At 43.5% G+C, this 21,371-nt stretch overlaps 1 protein-coding gene across 6 annotated transcripts in view; it reads right to left on the reverse strand.

Annotated features, from left to right (window-relative positions):
- Positions 1-290: 290 nt before the first annotated feature.
- Positions 291-21,371, reverse strand: part of LOC142496018 (dihydrofolate reductase-like) — a 33,144-nt gene continuing 12,063 nt past the window's right edge. For 2 of the 6 annotated variants that reach the window (XM_075602247.1, XM_075602248.1), the window contains 7 exons: positions 12,640-12,720; positions 10,320-10,434; positions 6,860-6,909; positions 5,657-5,762; positions 3,764-3,890; positions 2,791-2,906; positions 291-409 (listed from right to left, as the gene is read on the reverse strand). In XM_075602247.1, the coding sequence (XP_075458362.1) occupies positions 316-409; positions 2,791-2,906; positions 3,764-3,890; positions 5,657-5,762; positions 6,860-6,909; positions 10,320-10,426 (600 nt within the window). In that variant the 5' untranslated portion in view covers positions 10,427-10,434; positions 12,640-12,720 and the 3' untranslated portion in view covers positions 291-315. Of the gene's footprint in view, positions 410-2,790; positions 2,907-3,763; positions 3,891-5,656; positions 5,763-6,859; positions 6,910-10,319; positions 10,435-12,639; positions 12,739-21,371 lie in introns of all 6 variants that reach the window. The other 4 variants (XM_075602245.1, XM_075602246.1, XM_075602250.1 and 1 more) reach the window with 2 other exon arrangements.

The following is a 21,371-nucleotide window of genomic DNA, read 5'->3' on the forward strand; positions in this document are numbered from 1 at the left end:
GCTCCTTTTTGCATTTGCTGAGGAAGATGATATCACTGTCTAGTGATGTGACCTGACCAGCATGCGAGCCCGGCGTGGGACAGTACAGGAGAGAGGCAGGCAAGCAGCTGGGGAGACGTCGGGCCCGTTGGCAAAAGAGGCCCGACCAGTGCCGTCCGGGCTCACCCACAGTCAACGGCAGGATAGTGAGGGAGAGAGAGCAGCTAGGGGTCGGCAACATACAGAGAGCCACAAGTAGGAACGGAAAGAGCCGCATGCGGCTCGGGAGACGCACGTTGCCGACACCTGGCCTAGTTGAACATGTTACTATGAATTTTATTGGCTTTGGACATTTACATCTCTTTGAAAGACTTGAAATACATATTTGATCCCATTTTCTTCCTGAATTCCAGAGGGAACTCCAGGATACCTGAGAAGTAGAAATCCTCAGTTAGCCATGCAATTTGTAACAATATGTTACACATATATGACAAAACATGATTAAATCCAGCGTGGTTCTGACAGACTTATTTGGGAATAACCAAATACAGAAATCTGCACAAAATATTAAATTTTAGAGACATTAGACTAAAACATATCACTACCATATAATATCAGGTAATGTCTGGAAATGTCAGCATTGTCGCTGATTGGTAGGATCATAGATTTCTCTTAAAGAGGCAGTACTGGCAACACTTTTTTCTGAGGCGCGCTGGTACTTACCAGTGAGCCCCTACAGCCGCAATGAGAGCGGCTTTAGTAGGGGCTCGCCTACGCTTCCGCAAGCGCGCGGAAGTGTAGGTCTTTAGGAAATTTTAAAATCAAGCGCTTGCCGGAGCCCAGATGGGGCTACTCGGGTCTAACAATATAGCGGTGACATCATTCTTTGCAGCTTCTTATTGGCCCACGTGACACGTGACATTTAAACTGCGCAGAGATAATAGAACCCACTCCCGACGCAGGGAGTCCACGGCGCTGAAATTAATGCTGTTCAGCGCCCCAGATCCCCTGCTTCAAGTCATCCCAACAGGTCAGGTTTTCAGGATATCCCTGCTTCAGCACAGGTGGCTCAATCAGAGGCTCAGTCGAGCACCCCTGTTCTAATCCACTGTTTTCTCCAAATCAAAGCATTATTTTTGTTCTCTGCTAACAACTTGACCCACCAGCAGATTTTTTTTTAACAAGTGACAAACTGATCTATATTTACATGCGTTCCTCTCTCATTACCTTCATTATTTAATTGAGACACCGTTCCCTCTCTTAAACTCATTTCTGCCACAAGCATTTCTTCAAAAGAACACTTAACCTAAATTAACTGCTGCATTACTATAGCTACATTATTGCAATGATTCCATCTCTTTTTATCTGCTGCATGCCTTACAGCAGGGGGGCACAATCTTTTTCCCCTGCACCCCCCTGCTGGCTTTTCCCCTCTCCTCACGTGCCCCCCCCCCCCCTCTTACCTTGATTCAGACGTCCTGGCATCATGACATCCCGTTGTCATGGCAACGTGATGTCACATGACTCCACAGCGTCATTTGACACCGTGTTGCCATGGCGACACGTCACCAGGAGCGTCTGAATCAAGGTAAGTAATGTTTACAGAGGCCCTGCAGCTCCCCCGGCATTAATTTAAATGTCTTCGGGAAGCGTGCGCGGGGCCTCTGTAACCCCCCCCCCCCCCCGCAGCGCTCCTCTGCCTTAGAGACCAGTGGTGCTCAATTCCAATCGTCAAGCCCCCCACCCCCCCAACAGGTCAGGTTTTCAGGATATCCCAGCATTCCACTGAGCCTCTGGACCACCTATGCTTAAGCAGGGACAGATTGAGCCACCTGTGCTGAAGCAGGGACTGTTTGGGCCACCTGTGCTGAAGCAGGGATATCCTGAAAACCTGACCTGCTGTTACCACCTAATATATTGTAACTTTTTGGTGTTTTGTAACCTACTCTGTACAATCAGTGAAATGGGACATGGTGTGGGATATATGTGACAGCATAAAGCATAAAGCATTTTCAATACAAAATAAGGTTACCATTACTTAGTTGTCAATGGTCAGACTCATGGTAACTCAACTGCTCTTGTGTTACCATAAAGTGGATTTAGATCCAACGTGTAGTCTCTAAGTAATATACATTGCACAGTGATCTGGGAGAATGTTGAACAAGCATGGCCTGCTGCTTCCCAAATCAACAAAGTTCCACAGTCATTTCCATTTCTTTCACATCCCCCATTTCAATATAATGAACAGTAGGGTAATGCATGGCTAAAGATGGAGTCATTTCCATTCACTTGAATGGAAGTTAGTGCATTGTTAGCTGTGCATGACCCTGCTTCGCAGTACATTAAATAGGGACTACGGACTCCAGTCTAGGCCAATCCTCAGAGATGCTCAAGTGAGAGATGTGGCTCCTAATAGAGGACATGCCAACTTTGCAAACTAACCTCTGACCTAGCTCCTACCATACTTCATACTGGTTCTACCCACCAAACCGTTTTCACGTTCCAAATCTATTCTACAAAGGACATTAATGAAAGCCATAGTAGTTAAGGCTGATGTCATTGGGAGTCTGGGCCCCATAACCGCCTGCACAGCCTTTTCAGACTCTATTGAATCAGCCCCAAAGTGTCTTTTGTCAATATTATAATGGCCATATTTTAATGGCTGTGCCGCCAATGGCGCCCGCCACTGCAAAGCAATATTCTGCCGACAGAAAAGTTAACCTTATATTACTGAATGAGTGATATTGTTACATACTACCTTTGGCATTATTAACATGTTTATTTTGTGAAGAATAAATAAATATAACTTACTCTTCCATCAATTTAAAAACCTCTCGGTCAAAATCTGGGAAAAAGGTGTCGCAGTCAAAACGTGCCATGATTTTAGTGAAGTATATCTGATCACACCACGGATGCTGCATCATTGCCTGTGAATATAAAGAACATCAAGAGAAGGTCTATAGGAGAAGACAACAAATACCTATTTAATGGACCCATATAAATCTGAGATATTAAAGGTGCAGCTCACATAGCCAACCAGAGAACCTTTTATTAAAATAATTTAAAGGGACAGTTCACCTTACCCCTTTGTTTACATGGATAGGAAGCATGGGATCCGCAGATCTAACCCTTCCATGGATCCTGAGATACTTACCACCGAAAGTAGCACCGGTATGTAACCCTTCCATGGATCCTGAGATACTTACCACCGAAGGTAGCACCGGTATGTAATCCTTCCAGGGCAACAGAATGGAGGCTTAGATATCCTGTATCACGTCGGCCAATAGGAAGTTGCAGATTCCTATTGGCCCACGTGACGGGTGATTTAAACACAAGGAAGGACCGGTGGCACCTTTCCAAAGTATATACAGTATCTTGGAAACCAGGGGTTCCCCCTGGCTGAAATTATCGTGATTCAGCTCAGAAGACCCACTGCTTCCCATCCATTTAAAAAAAGGTGTGTGTTTGGGGGAGAAGAAAACTGTTCCTTTAAGTCTAATTGGCTTCCCTAGCCATGTCTAACCATGTCAAAAGCATAGATTTTGCTTTCAGGTTTTTTTGGGTAGTTAATTACAAGTTCATTTTTTTAGAGCTCTATTAAGTCTCCGTGGCCCCAATTTAATATGCTGTTAGACGTCTTCCTCCTAGTGGAATTCAAAAGAATGGAGTTTCCAAGCACTTGCCCCCACTTATTACAAATTCTATGCCTAGAAGTTCTTGTGACCCATTTCTCTATCAGAACTTCCCAGCCCGTAATATCAAAACGGCAGTGCTTTGTACTTACTTTGTAGGACTGAACACCTCCTACAATCCATATGGTCTCAATTTCGTCCCTGAGTGGTGGAACTGAGGCGAGTTTTATTACTTCTTCTTCGTCGCGGCATATATACGTTACATGCTTTGGCACTAAACTAGATATAATATTAACACAGTATTCCGTATTATCAATAGGTTATATGACACTGTTGTACATGTTAATGTTATGTGGTAAATGCAACAGTAGCATATGCATTATTTGAAAGTGTGAATGTCAATTACTACATTATCAGATTAATATTCAAAACCAATTAGATGACCTTGTGGAAGTTGTCTCATAATTTTTATTCGGTTAATGCATTGATTACATAGGGGCGGCTTGATGGCGGTGCAATCGGTGTGACTGCATCGGGCCCCTCGCTTGGAGATGCCCCGTGCTCTCCCCCGGGATGCCACCTGTGGAGTGGTTCCGGCGGCGGTGGTGGAGGGAGCCCAGCTTCAGTGTAAGGCTGCCGCAGGTGGTCTCCTTTCAGCGCCACCACAACTGCCCCACAGGAAGGACTCCGGGGGGCGTAAGAGGACCAGCACTCACAGTTTGCACCGGGTCGCCAAGACTTTCCAAGCCAGTTCTGCTGCCTCTCATACATGCAATTCTATTCCATACATTGACCCAAACATAGTCACAAATAGCACTGTAACACAATGATGTTACCAGTTATATGCACACTATGGGGGGCGAGACTAGACAGAATCATTATTTTATGGGACAACAACAACATGCATAGAATTTCCCTATAGAAGTAATACATTTAAATTTTCTTTGAACGTAGGGGCAGATTCATCAAGCGCTGGTACGGGAAGTTAATGCCGGATCAGCTACGTTAACCCATAAGGACGCTTGAAACTGTCCCATCTGCCTGGTGGGTGGGGGATTTAGGTATGGGCTCGTATGGGTCTATTGTGTGGGAGATTAGTTATGGGTAGGGTGAACATAAGTCCCGGTTTAGCTAGGACTGTCCCAGATTTTCATTAAACGTCCCGGTGTCCCGAAAATGTTCTCAAAATCGTTCAAATGTCCTGGGGTTTTTTTTTTAGCTGTTGCCTTCTTGGATTCACTTAATACTCTTAAACCCATAAAAATAAACACTGCATGTTTTTATGTGATCGATCATATCAAAGAGTAAGCATATCAAATACATTGGTAAACTCAAATTAAAACGATGTATTAATATAAAACGAACCGTCATTTTTCTAAACTCGAAAGTTTGTGCTACGTTAGGAAAATGGAAATATAATAATAATACAGCATAAATGGGGACACTATTAGACAAATACTATTACAATATTTATTTTTAAATTATGTAATTTGTTTTATAATTATTATTTTTAATATGTCCCAGTTTCTACTTTTGAAAATCTGGTCACTCTAAATATGGGCTCTGAAGGGTATAGGCATGGTTATTAGCTGTGAACCTGGGGAAAGGGGTGGGAGTATGGGCATGGGGGTTATATATGGGCCGTGAAGGGTATAGGCATGGTCATTAGCTATGGACCTGGGGAAAGGGGTGGAAGTATGGGCATGGGGGGTTATATATGGGCCGTGAAGGGTATAGGCATGGTGGGTGGGTGGCTGGGATTACGTATGTGCCCTGGAGGTAGATGGGTCTGGTAAGGTACAGGCCCACAAAAGGGTATCGTCCTGGGAGGATTAGGTGTTGTCCCCGGGAAAGGGGGGGGGGGGTATGGGCCTGGGTGGCATTAGGTATAGTCCCGGTGTAGGTGAAACACTTGTCCTTGCTCGTCCCCTCCTCCCCCCCCCCCATGTCAGCGGCCCTGGAACAATATTTTTGAGGTAGAATCACCAAGCTATTTTTAGTGGGAGTTATTTTTGTCTCTGTGCAGGTGTTGATCAGGTAGATACCTTAGCTCTCTGCTCAAAAGAGCAATGACAGTGTTTGGAAGGGGTAACATGCTCTCCTCGAATGATTCAAATGATCGTCGACCCCACACAATTACATTTTTCTTGCCTGCATACAGAATAATCAATAGCGTTAGGGTAATATAATATATTTGTGCACTGTAGCAATGGCATAAATTCTATGGAAAACAAGGTTCAACAGCTCATGTCTTCATAGCGCTATGAACTGTGGGTGAATGCTAAGACAGATGTCAATACAGGAGGGCATTTCCATATTTAATCCACTTTTGTGCCAGAATAAGTTGCAAACCATCGCAAATTATTATTACATTGCAGACCCATCAGACAATAAAGGGGGGGGAAACACCATATATGTATGTATGCCTCTCCGTATCTGTACAATGTAATACAATGTACAATGCACAATTTAAGAGAAATTCATGCAGATTCCTCTGCACATAAGTTAATACAAACAACAAATGAATGATACAGTTTGAATGTGCTTTAAAGCACATCATAGTAAGCTCCCTTTCAATATACAGTAGGTCATTATGGGAGAAGCTGCAGATTTATCCCTATGAGGAAGATTTGCTGCATGATCAGATCACAAAGCCACCTTGAGAAAGGCCCCACTGGAGGACCGAAACATCGTTTTTTGTGTCTTCTATCAAATATAGAAAATGTATGATCTACTTACCGGCGTGCTGTCCCTTGATGTCGTGTTGCAACCAGTATCGTATGGTGTGTATATATATATATATATTTATGTATCTGCAGGGGGGGTCCACCACAGCTTATTGGGGGTTCCCCAATGTCTGGGGATTTTCTGGTTCTGGAGAGGTAAGCCTGGGGTGGAGGAGGGATTCACCGGGTAAACTGGAAAACAATATGGCTGCCAGGGTCGAGGCTTTCTTGACGACCAGTAGAAAAGCAGCAACATTAAATTGGTGACCCTGGCAGCCATGTTTGTAGTCCATCATATTTGTAGTCCTTACAGATAACGATGAACACAATTTCCCCTCACAATTTTGAGAGCATTACATTGTTTTGAATGGAGCCACTCCAAAATATTGCAATTTGTATTACAATACAATGTATTGTGCAAATACAATTTTGCTATGTCAAACTTGATGCTGAGGAAATTATATAATATTAAAATTCACTGATACATTTGAAACTTTTACAATGTTGTAATTTATAACTTACCAGGTTGTGTGACTGAAGTTATTTTGTCTAAGAAATATCTGAATTCTTTCCTGCATCAAAGGTAAATTACACATTGTTAATGTATATTTTGGTAGGGGTCCTATGTTTATACAGTATGTTTAAGAATATATGCTCCATTTTTGTCAGCTCAGGTACAATGTATATAGCTGTAGGGAAAAAGTATGGGAACTCTGTTTTAACACAGAGACCAGACGTCACTTCTAATACAGTTGCTCCCTGCTGAGATCAAGCCCCATATATCCTGTTTGACTGGAATCCTAAAATATTCAAACTGTGCTTTCAGCAAAGTACGATAGCCACGGCAACTGGGGGTTAGCTGAGAGAAAATGGCAATGTTAAGGATAACTATAGCAACGACAGCTGGGCTGGGTTTAAACTGAAAGGAATATGGCATTGTTAAGGATAATTATAGCAACAACAGCTGGGCTGGGGGGTAACTGAAAGAAATATGGCATTGTTAAGGACAACTGACTTCTGTTAAGTGTACATGGCAACTTGGCAACCTGAATGAATTACATATATGTGACAACGCCCCGAAAGGGCTATAAGAACTGATGCATATGCCCATTAAAGCAGACAGTGAATGAGAACGATACTGTGTGTGTCTAAATTATTCACTTGTCTCCAGACGTCTGTCCAGCTATCCTGTCCAGCACATTGAACCTGAAAGGGACCTCCCGGGAGGCAGCCTTGAGTCCACGGGGTAGACCTGCTACAGTACGGCAGAAAGCAAACCATATTTTCACACATTATTTCCTATGGTTTTTTTTTTATTAACTATTTATATGTATTATCATGAAAGAATAAATGTTAAAAACGTATACACCAGCAAGCCCTTGAAAAATGCATCATTGATACTAATTAACCTTTATTTTCTTTATGATACCAGTTTATGAAACTTCTTAATTCCACAACAAATATCTTGATACACTGAAGCTAAGGGAGGAGATTTACTAACTTCTTTGCACCCAGCGATAATTACAGGGTTGAACTGCTCATAATCTAGAGCATTAGTGGGCAACGGGCGGCCCTTGTGGTGTTTCACGCGTGGCCCCCAACCACTGGCCGCTCCAGCAGCCCACTCTCCCTCTGTGTAATGGAAATACCATGGAAATATTCAGTATTTTAATAAACTGGGACATTAACTTGAGCTCCAGGTTGTCTTAAAAATAACGAAAATTGGTATTACGGTAGGTCAAGTCACTGACCGTGTCATTTTGTTGTTGATCCCATTTAATATGTTTTTTATGGTGTCAAAATAAATATTAAAAAAAAGAAAGGAAGTAGACAAAAAGGGGGGTGTTTACTAAAGTCTCCCAGCTACAAAACTGGAGTAAAAATAGTGCAAAAAAACAGGTAGAAAATAAACAGGTAAATATTTCTTGTAGAAAAATATATATGTGAATAATAAATATATTTTAAGTGGCCTTAGTGAAGAGTATATACTGTACTGTATATAAAGTATATATTTTTTTATGTATTATTGCACTCACTATGTGTTGATTCATTTCCATTGACAACCATTTACTGTCCAACCACAAGAGGGTATACCCCTGATGAAGTCGCATTACGCGACGAAACGTGTTGGGTAGTCCTAGTCAGGATGTCTTTTTGGTAACAGCACTCTGTGATGCTGGAAAAGGGGTGCAGCCTATCCACTGGGCACCGTATGAAGTGAACGCCATAACCAAGCAGAGTGCTGTGAATCCTGAACAGGGTGGAGCTTTTACAGATGCCGATACAGCACCATTCTCCTCCTGGTTAACATTGAATCCTTGGATCTCCCAATCTCTGGTTACTATACGTCAGCTGGTATGCTTGAGCTGATACGGATTCTGCGACCTTTTTAATATTATTATTATTGTCAGTGTATCTCTTATCCTTTTAACTCTATTTATGCTTCATTAAATTATTAAATTGTTTTACACTATGGAGGGGGCACTCTTCCTTTTTATGTTATTTATATATATATATATATATATATATATATATATATATATATATATATATATATATATATATATATTGAAAAAAGAAGCTGTGGGATGTTTCTTGTAAATAAGGTCCAAGGGAAAGGCAGAGGGGGGTAAGGGAATGGTCTCACCAGGTTCATCACGTTTACACTCATCTGGTGAGACCGTTCCCTTACCCCCCTCTGCCTTTCCCTTGGACCCTATTTACAAGAAACATCCCACAGCTACTCACGGCTATATCTACCTTCACATTTGTTATATATCAGAGTCTCGCTACTCCCCACTGTTGCTTCAATCACCATCTTGTCGGGCAATCAGTTATTTATTTCAATCGAGTGCTAATCCCTCACAATACAATTTCTGGACATTTTTTGGACACTGTTTTGGACATTTATTTGTTCCTCTATTTTGTATTCATATGTATATTGATATATTGTTTTATTGTCATGCTATTTCTGTATTTGTGTCATTTATACTATCAGTAACCAACCTTCATTGCCTTTATTAAATTTTCCCTATATTTTTAACAGCTACATGGGATTGCGCTTTTTTCTTTTTTTCAATTCTTTAGGATAGACATATCTCTTTAGAGATGCATCCTATGTTACATTCTCCTGACCAGTGCCTGATATTCTTTACACTATATTATTATATTATTATCACTTATTGATTTACTTAGTGCCATTTCCAGCGCTGATTTGTTTTTTTGTTTTTTTTAATATATATATACACACACACACACATACACACACACCAGATACGAATGCCAATGATAGACTATGGGGACATAGTATATGGCACGGCATCCCATAAACACCTTGGCAAACTAGACACCCTCTACAACTCAATATGCAACTTTGTCCTGCAATGTAATTACAACACACATCACTGTGAAATGCTCCAAGAACTAGATTGGCCATCCCTTGAGTGCAGACGCAAAGTAAAAATTTCCTGTCTCACCATCAAATAATTTCTAGGTAAGAAACCCGCCTACCTGAATAAGCTCCTCACCGCTACCACACCCAGCACTTATCATCTGAGATCTGACTCCAAACGACTGTTCACAGTCCCAAGGTTCAACAAGGAATCCGGTCGCTTATCCGCTTACCATGCACCGCACAACTGGAACAATCTACCAGAGACTCTCAAAAATGCCTCCAGTTTAAGTAATTTCATAACATTAGCTGTCTCACATTTTAATCTGGTCTGTAACTGTTATATATATGCCCATAATCATACCTTATCTCTAACGCTCTTGAAATATCTGTGAATTGAATGTATGTCATTTAACGTAACCATGTATTGTCATCATACCTCCGTGCCGTGCCCAGGACATACTTGAAAACGGAAGGTAACTCTCAACGTATTACTTTTTGGTAAAACATTTTTTATAAATAAATAAAGAATTAAAACGCTCACTACGTTGGTGCTATGTAATTAAAAATACGATGCAATGCAATACTTACGGTAAATTCCATGGCAAATTCCCATTCCTTCCGATTCCCATGTTGCTACAAGCTGCGGTAATGAGTCTTACTGGCTTGGGAACATTCGTTTCTTCTGCTTTACTCATGTTGGTTACTAACAAAGAGTAATTCACAGAATAAAGAAGAATACATGCGAATTGGAGAGCTCGATTTCAGCACATTTTCTAGATCAATCCCTGTAAATAAATAAATAAATAGTTCATACGGTTTTAATTTCTTCCTAATATTTATATATAGCACACAATTATGTAGAAGAACCATTTCCAGAGGAGCTATTTTTCCCATTCTATGAATCCTGAAAAGGTACTTAACTCTAACTGGTATCCTTAGGATTCAATCATCCTTAGGCAAGGTCCCCACTGGCTACTGCAGCGCTCGCTATGGCGGGAGCTGCGGGGACAAGAGCCGCCCCTCAATGGGGCTGGGCCTGCTGCGAGGGGCGGCTGCCACGCTGCGCGCTCCGTTTTCCGGGCAGACAGGGAAATTGTGATCAGCTCTAGTGACGGAGCGCTAGGCCACGCCCCCCGGCAGTTCAGCCAATGAGGGCGAACCTGCCGGGTGATGTCATGGCCGCGCCCCATCACGCCCCCCTCTGTCTTACCCCCTGCAGCTCACTGCAGACCGGGGGACTCGGCTACCCGCACCGCCAGCCTTGCAGGCGCGCGTGCAGCGCAGACACTGGAGCCATAGCCTTACTGTCCTTTTAGACAGTAACATGCCTTTCATTTCTCTGGGTCCTCTGAAATTCATGCTTATCACTTCCATACTTATTCTCATACTTCATATGCATCTGTTTGGCTAATGATAGTGCATAACCATTAGGCCTACTTTAAAGGTGCAATCAATGCAATTTCCTATGTGTTTTAAAAAAAATCAGTTTTTTAGTATTAGATAATACTTCCAATTTTGTTTTTTTTTTATTCAACTCAACGCCATTTTTAAAGGGTTTTAAAGAGGCAATCCAAGCCCTTTTTTTTCCTTTCATTTTTTAATACACGTTTGAAGCAGGGTTTGTCTGGAGTTGAACCCCATTCATTTCAATCCGGGGACCCCGCGTTCACTAAATAGATGCTATTCCGTTTCAATCAATCCTTTAATCAGTGTAATGCCGCATGTATTCTTATATTACTTAGGTAACATTATCTATTGTTACAGTTTGCAGCTCAAACTGCTGGGAACATTTGCAACAAATTATCAGAAACAGGAAAGTGTTGCAAATATCTTGCATTGCTGGGGAGGTGGGCTAAAACCGCTGACTGCCTCTCCCATTCCTTCAAGACGTCTGTGTGTCTCTGTGTCTCTCTGTATGTGTGTGTGTGTGTGTGTGTGTGTGTGTGTGTATGTGTCTCTCTGTATGTCTGTATGTGTGTGTGTGTCTCTGTGTGTGTCTCTGTGTGTGTGTGTGTGTGTGTCTGTATGTGTGTGTCCCTCCATTCTCTCCCTCCCCCCTTCCTTCCATTCTCTCCATCCCCCTTCCCTCCATTCTCTCCCTCCCCCCTTCACTCTCTACCTCCCCCTCCATTCTCTCCCTCCCCCACTCCCTCAATTCTCTCCCTCCCCCCTTACCTACATTCTCTCCCTCCCCCTTCCCTCCATTCTCTCCCCCTTCCCTCCATTCTCTCCCCCTTCCCCCCCCCTTCGCCGAGCGCCGCCGTACTTATTGGGTATCACTGAAGTTATCTCGCCAAGCACGCTCAGTGGCAGCGTGGCTGCAGCATAAAGTAGTGCAGTCTAGTGTAGATACATGTAGTGTAGATAAATGTATGCTATTGTCTGCTAGTTAAAAATAAGTTCCGCACATTTAATATAGTGGGGGTTTTCCCCCCAATTTTTTTTATTAAGTCAAGGGTGCGTCTTAGAATTGATGGCATCTGACAATTGAGGAAATAGGGTATCATTGTATGGATTGTATTGATGTACATATTAAAGGGGGGAAAAATAAAAAATAAAAAAATGGCAACTTGGACTGCTTTTTTAAACGGTACCTAACTCCCTACATGTAATATATTAAACAAGATACTGTCCTTAGTTTATTTTGGTCTTAAGTGATTTCGCTCCCCTTATTGCACTGTCAAAATTTTATATTGGGACGCTTTCCGGAGTTACCCTTCTTCCCTTCTCTAGGTTTTTTTGTCGTACTTTAATTAACGTGGGTTAATAATGGGTAAATGCAACAGCCAGATGCCAAGCTAAAACCAGCAATAGCGCATTTTTTCACGTAGCGTATTTGTAAACGTACTTGACTTAAGTAAGCCCCAAATATTGTCACTCTTCATAAAACATTTGTTTTAATTCTTACCTTTTGTGGGTTTCTCGAAATGTTTGTTTTCCTTGAAATGTGGTATGTACAGCGTGTCAGGAGCATCCGCATGCGAGTCAGCTGAGGAGGGGAAGTGAGCTACAGATGTTTGACAAACGGTTTATTGCACAAAGAAGATGTCCCAAAGACTTACAATTGAGCATGTGTGTAACTGCACGTCTGAGAAGTTACACTGTTCTGAGTTATCACAAAACATGTGCAGCTCATAAAAAGACGAAACTCAGTGTCTGTTTTTAACTGACTTTAATGAAAACCTGATCTTCACATTATACTTTATTAGACTGTATAGCATAATGGTTTCACTGGAATACTTATTTTGCTACAGACGTTTGTACAGTAGGCGGGGGAGGTGCAAGACCCCCGCTGATAAGCGGAACATAGCCTTTTGACTCCCATACTCATGCATCATCTCTACTCAGAAGCGAAGATTCACGCTCTGCGGCTTACTGTGAAAGCAATTCTGCGCTAACACTCATTGGAAGTTGGTTTCGGTCTTCTTTGCCGAAGCTGGAGCTCCGGTGTATAACTAGACCTGGCGGAAGATATTTGTGGTGGTACCGCAGGTGAAGGTTGCCCAGTGCACAGCGGGACATCCCGGGGCTGCTGTTTTTGTCATGGTGACCTCATGATGGCGAGTTACTGCAGAGCCGTGCAGGTAAAGAGAGCCAGGACATAACACCCAGCAATGTGATCTATCACAGCAAGTGTCTCTCTCGTGTTCTGCTGCAGGCCATATTAGCGGAAAGCTGAGAAGCGGAACGCCGAGAAGAGGGGCCCTACTGTATAGTGACCATGACTTTAATGTCCTGGAGATATCTCTATTGTTTGTTTTCTTTGTGGAGAAAAAGAAAATGATCAAAGAAGAATATGATTTTATATACTCTGTGACACTCAACAACTGAGTTTTGTGTTGTCGTTTTGCTCAAACGCTAAATTCAGCGATGTAACCTTTCTAGTGACAGGGAAACCAGCCCTAAAGGGGTTAATAAAAAATTCTATCTAGTGTTTACAACAAATAGCACACCAACTTGAAAATAGCTAAGTTATAAGGAGGCTAAACATGGAGCAATATCTCTGTACATTCAACAGGTCACTCTAAGGCAGGGATGGCAACTCCAGTCCTCAAAGGCCACCAACAGGACAGGTTTTCAGAACATCACTGCTTCAGAACAGGATTGCTCAATCAGTGAGCCAATATCGGCGTTTATCGGACTCTCCTACAGCAGGAGTGTATTAATGGAACCTATTCATTCTCTTTCTTAGCAATAATATTTGCGTTTTCTATATTGTGTTTTATTAAATGTGTATTTTATAACTACCAGTCACCTGTCTGTTCTCAGCATTTGTTGTTTGTATTGTGATTTTGTGTATGTGGGTTTATTTGATTTGTTTATCATACAGTATTATGCTATGTTATTTCATTTATTTTCATTCCATGTTTGATCATCAACACGTGGAATACTCCATTGGATCTACCAGTGCCATCAATTCTGGTTGTATATATCCTTTATTTATGTGTTGATATATGTGCTGAGCGCCAGGGATATAACACTCTTTCCACTCCATCTTTTTGACCTGGGGTCAGAGTTATATCATAGGTAACCAGCCATTCTGTTTTAGAAACTAGCGCTACCTTATTCGTTTTTCTATTACTGAGTGCATGTTACAGGGGCTGTTTTCCCAGTGCCTACTCTCCCTCGTTGGAGTGTTGCTAGGGCCCTGGCTTCTACATACTTGTTTGTACGTTATTTCCCCTAGTGTACCCTGATCATTCTATAATAGTGGCTGAGCGGGTATCCTCTTTCTATTGCTTAAAGCAGTGGTTCCCAAACTTTTTCGGTTCAAGGCTCCCAAAGGCGATCAAGATTTTTCCACGGCGCCCAAAGTGAAAACAAAGTTGTATATACATACCTACACACTCTCTCTCACACATACTCTGTCTCTCTCTCTCTCTCTCTCTCTCACACACTCACACACTCTCTCTCTCTCTCACACACTCACACTCTCTCACACACACACACACACACTCTCTCACGCACACACACACAAACACTCACGCACACACACACACGCACTCACGCACACACACTCACGCACACACACTCACGCACACACACTCTCTCACGCACACACTCTCACACACACACACTCTCACGCACACACACACACACTCTCACGCACACACACACACTCACGCACACACACACACACACTCACACTCATGCACACACACACTCTCACGCACATACTCACACACACACACACACTCTCTCTCTCTCTCACTCTCACACTCTTTCACGCTCACTCACTCTCTCTCACGCTCACTCTCTCTCACTCTCACTCTCACTCTCACGCTCACTCTCACGCTCACTCTCACGCTCACTCTCACAGACACTCTCACAGACACTCTCACAGACACTCTCACAGACACTCTCACAGACACTCTCAAATACACAGGGGGCCATCAGAGTAAAGGGGGGAGAAATCAGAGCGGGGGGGTGGGGAGAAATCGGGGCGGGGGGGGCAGAAATCGGAACAGGGGGGGTAAATCACACACACACACACTCTCTCAGACACACACACACACTCACTCAGACACACACCCATTATCTCCTCACCTCAATCCTGCCCCCCTCCCTCAACCCCCCCCATCATTTTTATCTCCCCAGGCTGGATGGTGGCCCCCATGCCCCATCATTTTAATCTCCCCAGGCTGGCAGGCTGGCCCCCACGCCCCATCTTATCCCCCCCCCCATCATTTTAATCTCCCCAGGCTGGCCCCCACGCCCCAACCCCCCCAAAGAAAAAAAATAGTCCTTACCTTATTTCCAGCAGACGTCTCTGACTCTGAATCTGGCTTCGCCTCCGTTGTTCTCTCCTTCACTCGACAGACAGCGCCCGGCCACTGTCCTCAGGTTAGCTACAGCATACCAGCTTGCACCTTCCGCGCTAGCCCCCCCCCCCCACACGCGCTCGACTCCCCACGTGCTCGCCCCCCCAGACGCGTTCACCTGCCCACCGCTTGGCTTGCCGATGGCCGCCCACAAACATTGTAATCATTTTCAACTGGACAGGCATCAGAATTACCGGTCTGTCCGGTTGAAATCGCGGTGCCCCTCTAGCCAAGCCACGGCGCACTAGTTTGGGAACCACTGGCTTAAAGAAAAAGTTTAATGATGTTTTTGCAGGGAAAATGTAGAAGATAAATGGGCAGTCTGTAGGAGGACGTGCGCAGAGGTATGCAATGGAGACTTTTTTAAGGTGAAATTAAATAAGGCTTTTATTGCGCCTGTTTCTTAAACATAAGAAAATCATCCAAAGATATGCAAATAAGGGGTCAAACAAAGCTTCTGTTCCAATTGGGAGTATTTCTAGTGAAACCTATGCAGTCCACAACTCCCTTTAGATTAGCATGTCTCCCAGCCCCAAACATATATCTTGATATGTGCAGATATACAAAAAGTCTTATAAAGGAAAGTCTTATCTGTTTCTTGTAGTTGGAGGGAAAGTCTTCTCTGTTCCTGAGTTGCTGCCTTTTTCCTCAGGCTATATCAGCATTCAGGTTTAGAGGTGCTTTCCCCTGTGTCTTGCAGGCAGCGTGCAATTTCTTCTGGCAGGCTCAAGACATCTGTTCCTATGGTCAGTCCCACAATTTGTGAGACTCAATAAACCTAATCAGCCAGGTGGTGTTGGTTAATTGACCATCAACAGTTTACCACCACACTGCTGGATTAGAGGCACATTTCCTGAACAGGGATAAATCCCGTTACATACCTCCCCTGTTTGTGGGAAGCTCAGGCTTGCCACGGCCAAAGCCCATCCTTCCACTCTTTCGAGATATATCTGTGACTTGAATGAGAGTGGATGGAGGAAGAGAACCCTCAGTCCCACTGGGATTGGAGCCCTTTCTCCAGTTTTTTCGTGTCTCCTCCCGAAGGTGCTTGAGATCAGCACTCCTTAGTCGCTCGAGGAGGACTTTTTCCAGGTATAGTCTTTTTACCGCGTGCGCGGTCATGAGATTTCCCTCGCGTCGGGTGCTTGTCTTATTGTAGGCAGACTGTATAGCAACAGTTGCAGAGCGTTTAAAAACAGCCCTTTGAGTTTTCCGCTCTTGAAGCTGTCTCTCTGCACTTTTTCCACTCAATGGAGTTGCTAGTTCAGCTTCTTTGGGATTGAGTTGCAATTCCACATACACTTCCAGAGAATGTCCCATCTTTTCAGCTTCATCAGCTAAGGATTCTTCTGGTTTTGATTCAGCACGTGTACCTTTTTGTGTTGCCTGTTGGGTGGCTGAAGGTTTTGCTAGTGCTTGTTTAGGTGGTTCAAATTTTGCAACCTTGTTTTTCAGACGAGCGGTATTCCCAGCTTTCACTGTACCCTTGTCTTCATGGGTTTTTGTGGCTGTGGGATACTGACGCTTAGTCAGGGTCAATACTTGTCCTTGTAGAACTGTAATCTCATCCGTGAGAGATCCCTGTTTTTTGAGTGGGTCTTGCAAGTCTCTTCTCAGGGAATTTATCTGCACACTTTGCTTTCTCTGAGCTTGCTTCCACATTTTCATTGTATTGTGAAGCACTGTGAATTTCTTTGCTCGGGCCACAGTTACTTTCTCAGTTTCTGGACCTTCTTGTGCTCCCTTTTGTGCCGAGTCACCTGGGTTCTAAGCTTGGCCTCTAGCGATGCTTTGGTGATGCTCAGGGTAGCCTTCAGTTTCTCATGCTGCTTTGCGGGGACATACTGGGTAATCAGACATTCCTGCAGCACTTGTACTTCTTTAGCAGCCTGCAGATTGTCTTTCTGCAGAGTTTGCTGCTTCTCCTCGGCCTTCTGGAGGTGCGTACGCAGACCTTGCAGTTGGTTCTGCAGTCGGTGCTCTGCTTCAAACTTCTCATCTTCCAAAAGTTTATTTAATTCTTTAAGCTCTTGCAGCTTTTCATTCTTTTCCTTGACGTAGTCTGTCAAATGAGAATTTTCTTCTTTCAGTTTTAAGTTTTCTCTTTTTAATCTTAAATGTTCTCCTTTTTCAGTCTCTGTACTATTCAGGGCCTCCTTGCAGTCCTCCTTCCATTTACGCTCATCTGCTTTGAGAATGACAATCTCCTGGCGTGAGATTTCCTTCTCTAGGTTGAGGGTCTGAAGCTCCTTCTGAGAGACTTTGAGATCTGTATTAAGATTGATAATAGTTTCTTTAGAATTGTCCAGCTCCTCAGCGAGACTGTGTAGTTCCTTTCTGGAGACTTCCAGTTTTTTGTGGCCGCTGTTGATCTCATGCTGTGAGGCATCCAGTGCTGCGCGGAGTGTATGAACCTCCTTCTGGGATACGTCCACCTCTGTCCGGACACTGTTGACCTCTTGTTGTTAGGCATTCAGTTCTAGGTGAAGACCGTGAACCTCTTGCTGAAAGACTGTAATCTCCTTCAGTGCATCCTCATACTTCCGCTTCAGCTTAGCCATCATTTTATCGGATTGGCTAAGCTTTTCTGCCATGGTGGCATTATTAGTGTTTGCAGCATTTAGCTCGGACTTGAGATCATTCAATTCTGTTCCAGATTCAGAGTACATTGCGAGCATCATCTACTGTAGCTCAGCATTATCTTCCCTCTCAAATTTCAATTGTTCCCGGAGCAGATCACAGTCACGCCTGGCAATTTTCAGGGCGTCTTCAGGGCTGGTCAAGGGATCGTCACTCACTGGTTCCGGCTCCGCTTCCCTGGGATGGTTGATTGAGGGTTCCTCACTGTTGGCACCGGACAGACACTTCTTTGGGTTACCCGACTTCTGCCTTGTGCCCTCTGGATATTCAGTCATCCGCATGACGAATCCTCCATTTTCTCTAGGCTGCAGGGCATCTCGGTCCCCCTTTTTCTCCGCGGGATCTGCGGACGTCTCTGTTCCTTCCACGGTACGTGAAGAGCCGCTTTTCTTTTTCCGCCTTTTTGTTTTGGATGACTCCATCCCATCAGGAATACTGGGGTCTCCTTCTTTATTTGATACTTCAGCAGCTTCATTATATACGCCAGGCTTTTCTTGCAGTTGCTTTAGCTGACAGAAATATTTGGTGATCTGCTGTTCCCGCTCTTTCTCCTGCCAATCATATTCGTCATCATAGAGAGCGGTCTTTTCGGTTCGTGGTGAGTTCAGGCACCCCCCACCATTCTTGGGGTGTTTTGTGGGTGTGACTCGGTTCGGGTTCCCCGTAAGAGATGTCTTCCTCTTTATTGGACTGGAAGGGCCACTCTTCCGTGGGGTAGGGTTCATTACAGGAACGCTGCAACTTGTCCTCCGTTTTGGGGCTATCAGGTGTAATTTTTCTTCCTGACCTCAGGAGGCGCTATTGCAGCTGTTGCCACTGTATTTGCTAGAACCCCCAATTGTGGTAGTCCGACAGGTGGGTATATTTTGCTTGTAGAGGTCGTAGCTCTCACAGGCATCTCTGTAGACTTTTTTTTTCTTTCCTTGGGTAAGTTTTACAATATCAGCAGTACTGTGCACGCATTCTCTCTCATTAGGTGTACTGGATGTGCAGTTGCTAGGTAAAAACTTCTGTTTGCTTTACACCATTTACGTGCTAGGTGCAATTCCTCCGCTTCAGCCAAATAATGTGGTTTTCTGCTTGAGTTCAGTAATTTTCAGTCTCAACTTTGGGTATTATGGCATTCACTCTTCACACTTTGGGTGCCTGTTTTACTCTAAAGATACATAGACAGACATACTTGCAGAATTTTATATTCTTTGCAGTGGAATATTTCTTTCACTCCCGGCAGGGCAACTTAACACTCAGCAATTGGCTTTGGGATACCTTTTACATAGCTCAGCAATTCCTTTTTCCCCAGTAGGGCAATTTTACCCTCAGCACTTGTTTACTGAAAATTCCCCTGCTTCAGCACAGTCTTGCATCAATTTTCACACTTTTCTGCATATACTCCATTCACATCTGGTAGTCCTACGCGGTGTGGCAGCCTTTACTTGCAGAATCAGTACCGCTCGTGGGTCACCATCTGTATTCATTGCTTCAGCGAAACATTTGAAAACAACAAACGCCTATCCCTTTTAAGGGCTAACTTACTTCTTGAACCCTGGCTACGGCTGGAAGGCAAAACCCCTATTTCAATGACCATATTACACTTTATTGTGATAGGCAAATAAGGTTTACCTGCTTCAGCACAGTCTCTCTCTCCTCTTGGAATCGGGGAAAAGAGTCTATCTGTGGTTTTGTGGGTTTCAGTGCAGTGTAGATTTCCTGCCTGGGTGTGTATCCCTTTAACTCTGGTCTCTGCTGCATGAGATCTTTGTTTATGTTGCTCAAGCTGTTTGTAGGCAAAAAGCACACAAAAAAAATTTCACAGGCAATCTCCAGGGCCCCTTTTAACTTCAAGGGCAACCTCAGTCCCAATTCTGACACTATATGTAGGAGGACGTGCACAGAGGTATGCAATGGAGCCTTTTTTAAGGTGAAATTAAATAAGGCTTTTATTGCGCCTGTTTCTTAAACATAAGAAAATCATCCAAAGATATGCAAATAAGGGGTCAAACAAAGCTTCTGTTCCACTTGGGAGTATTTCTAGTGAAACCTGTGCAGTCCACAACTCCCTTTAGATTAGCATGTCTCCCAGCCCCAAACATATATCTTGGTATGTGCAGATATACAAAAAGTTTTATAAAGAAAGTCTTATCTGTTTCTTGTAGTTGGAGGGAAAGTCTTCTCTGTTCCTGTGTTGCTGCCTTTTTCCTCAGGCTATATCAGCATTCAGGTTTAGAGGTGCTTTCCCCTGTGTCTTGCAGGCAGCGTGCAATTTCTTCTGGCAGGCTCAGGACATCTATTCCTATGGTCAGTCCCACAATTTGTGAGACTCAGGAGAATCTCCCTTCCTGCCTCAAAGGCCGGATTTTCTAATAAACCTAATCAGCCAGGTGGTGTTGGTTAATTGACTATCAGCAGTTAACCACCACACTGCTGGATTAGAGGCACATTTCCTGAACAGGGATAAATCCACGGTTACACAGTCTTTAAAACATTTTTAGAAGAGCACACTTATGTATCAGTGTATTCCCTTGGGTAATAAGTATAAAAGAAATAAGTCAAAACCAATGTGGCTAAATAAACAGGTAGGGGAGGAAATGGAAAAGAAGAGGCAGGCGTTTAGATTCTTGAAGTCAGAAGGGACGGAGACATCATATCAGAATTATAAGTCTTTGAGAAAGCCCATACTGGGTGAAACGCGTTAGGCGCAGGGGTTTGTTCCCCTCCTCTTGGTTTTTAAATCCATGTTTCAATAAAGTATTTTTATAGCCCAGTCCAGCCTTTTGCAACTCTTTCCTGCACAGTCGTGCCTGCTGATCCACCTTCCCCCTCGGCAAGGGTGATTTTGTTTGCATCCATACACAGCAAGGAGCACACAGATCCGGATGGAAAATGGACTTATGTGAGTACATCATGATTATTATTTGAAAGTGGGAGCTTCCCCAGGTTCACTGGATCACATAGTTGCTGGATTTATATAAGGGGTCTGGGTGGGTCTCAGGACTTCCCCCAGACACCCCTTTTTATCCTAGCCAGACAGTGTTCCAACTAGGGGTTAATACACACAGCTCCACACAGCTTTTCATTATAACAAGTGATCCGGATGCAGTATTTATTTATTTTCACAAGTGGTTCAAATGCTCTGTAGCACTAGCAATTGAGGGTTCTACCTCAATATTCCTCAGAATTA

The sequence above is a fragment of the Ascaphus truei genome, chromosome 5 (genome assembly GCF_040206685.1).
Source record: "Ascaphus truei isolate aAscTru1 chromosome 5, aAscTru1.hap1, whole genome shotgun sequence".
Lineage (NCBI taxonomy): Eukaryota > Metazoa > Chordata > Amphibia > Anura > Ascaphidae > Ascaphus > Ascaphus truei.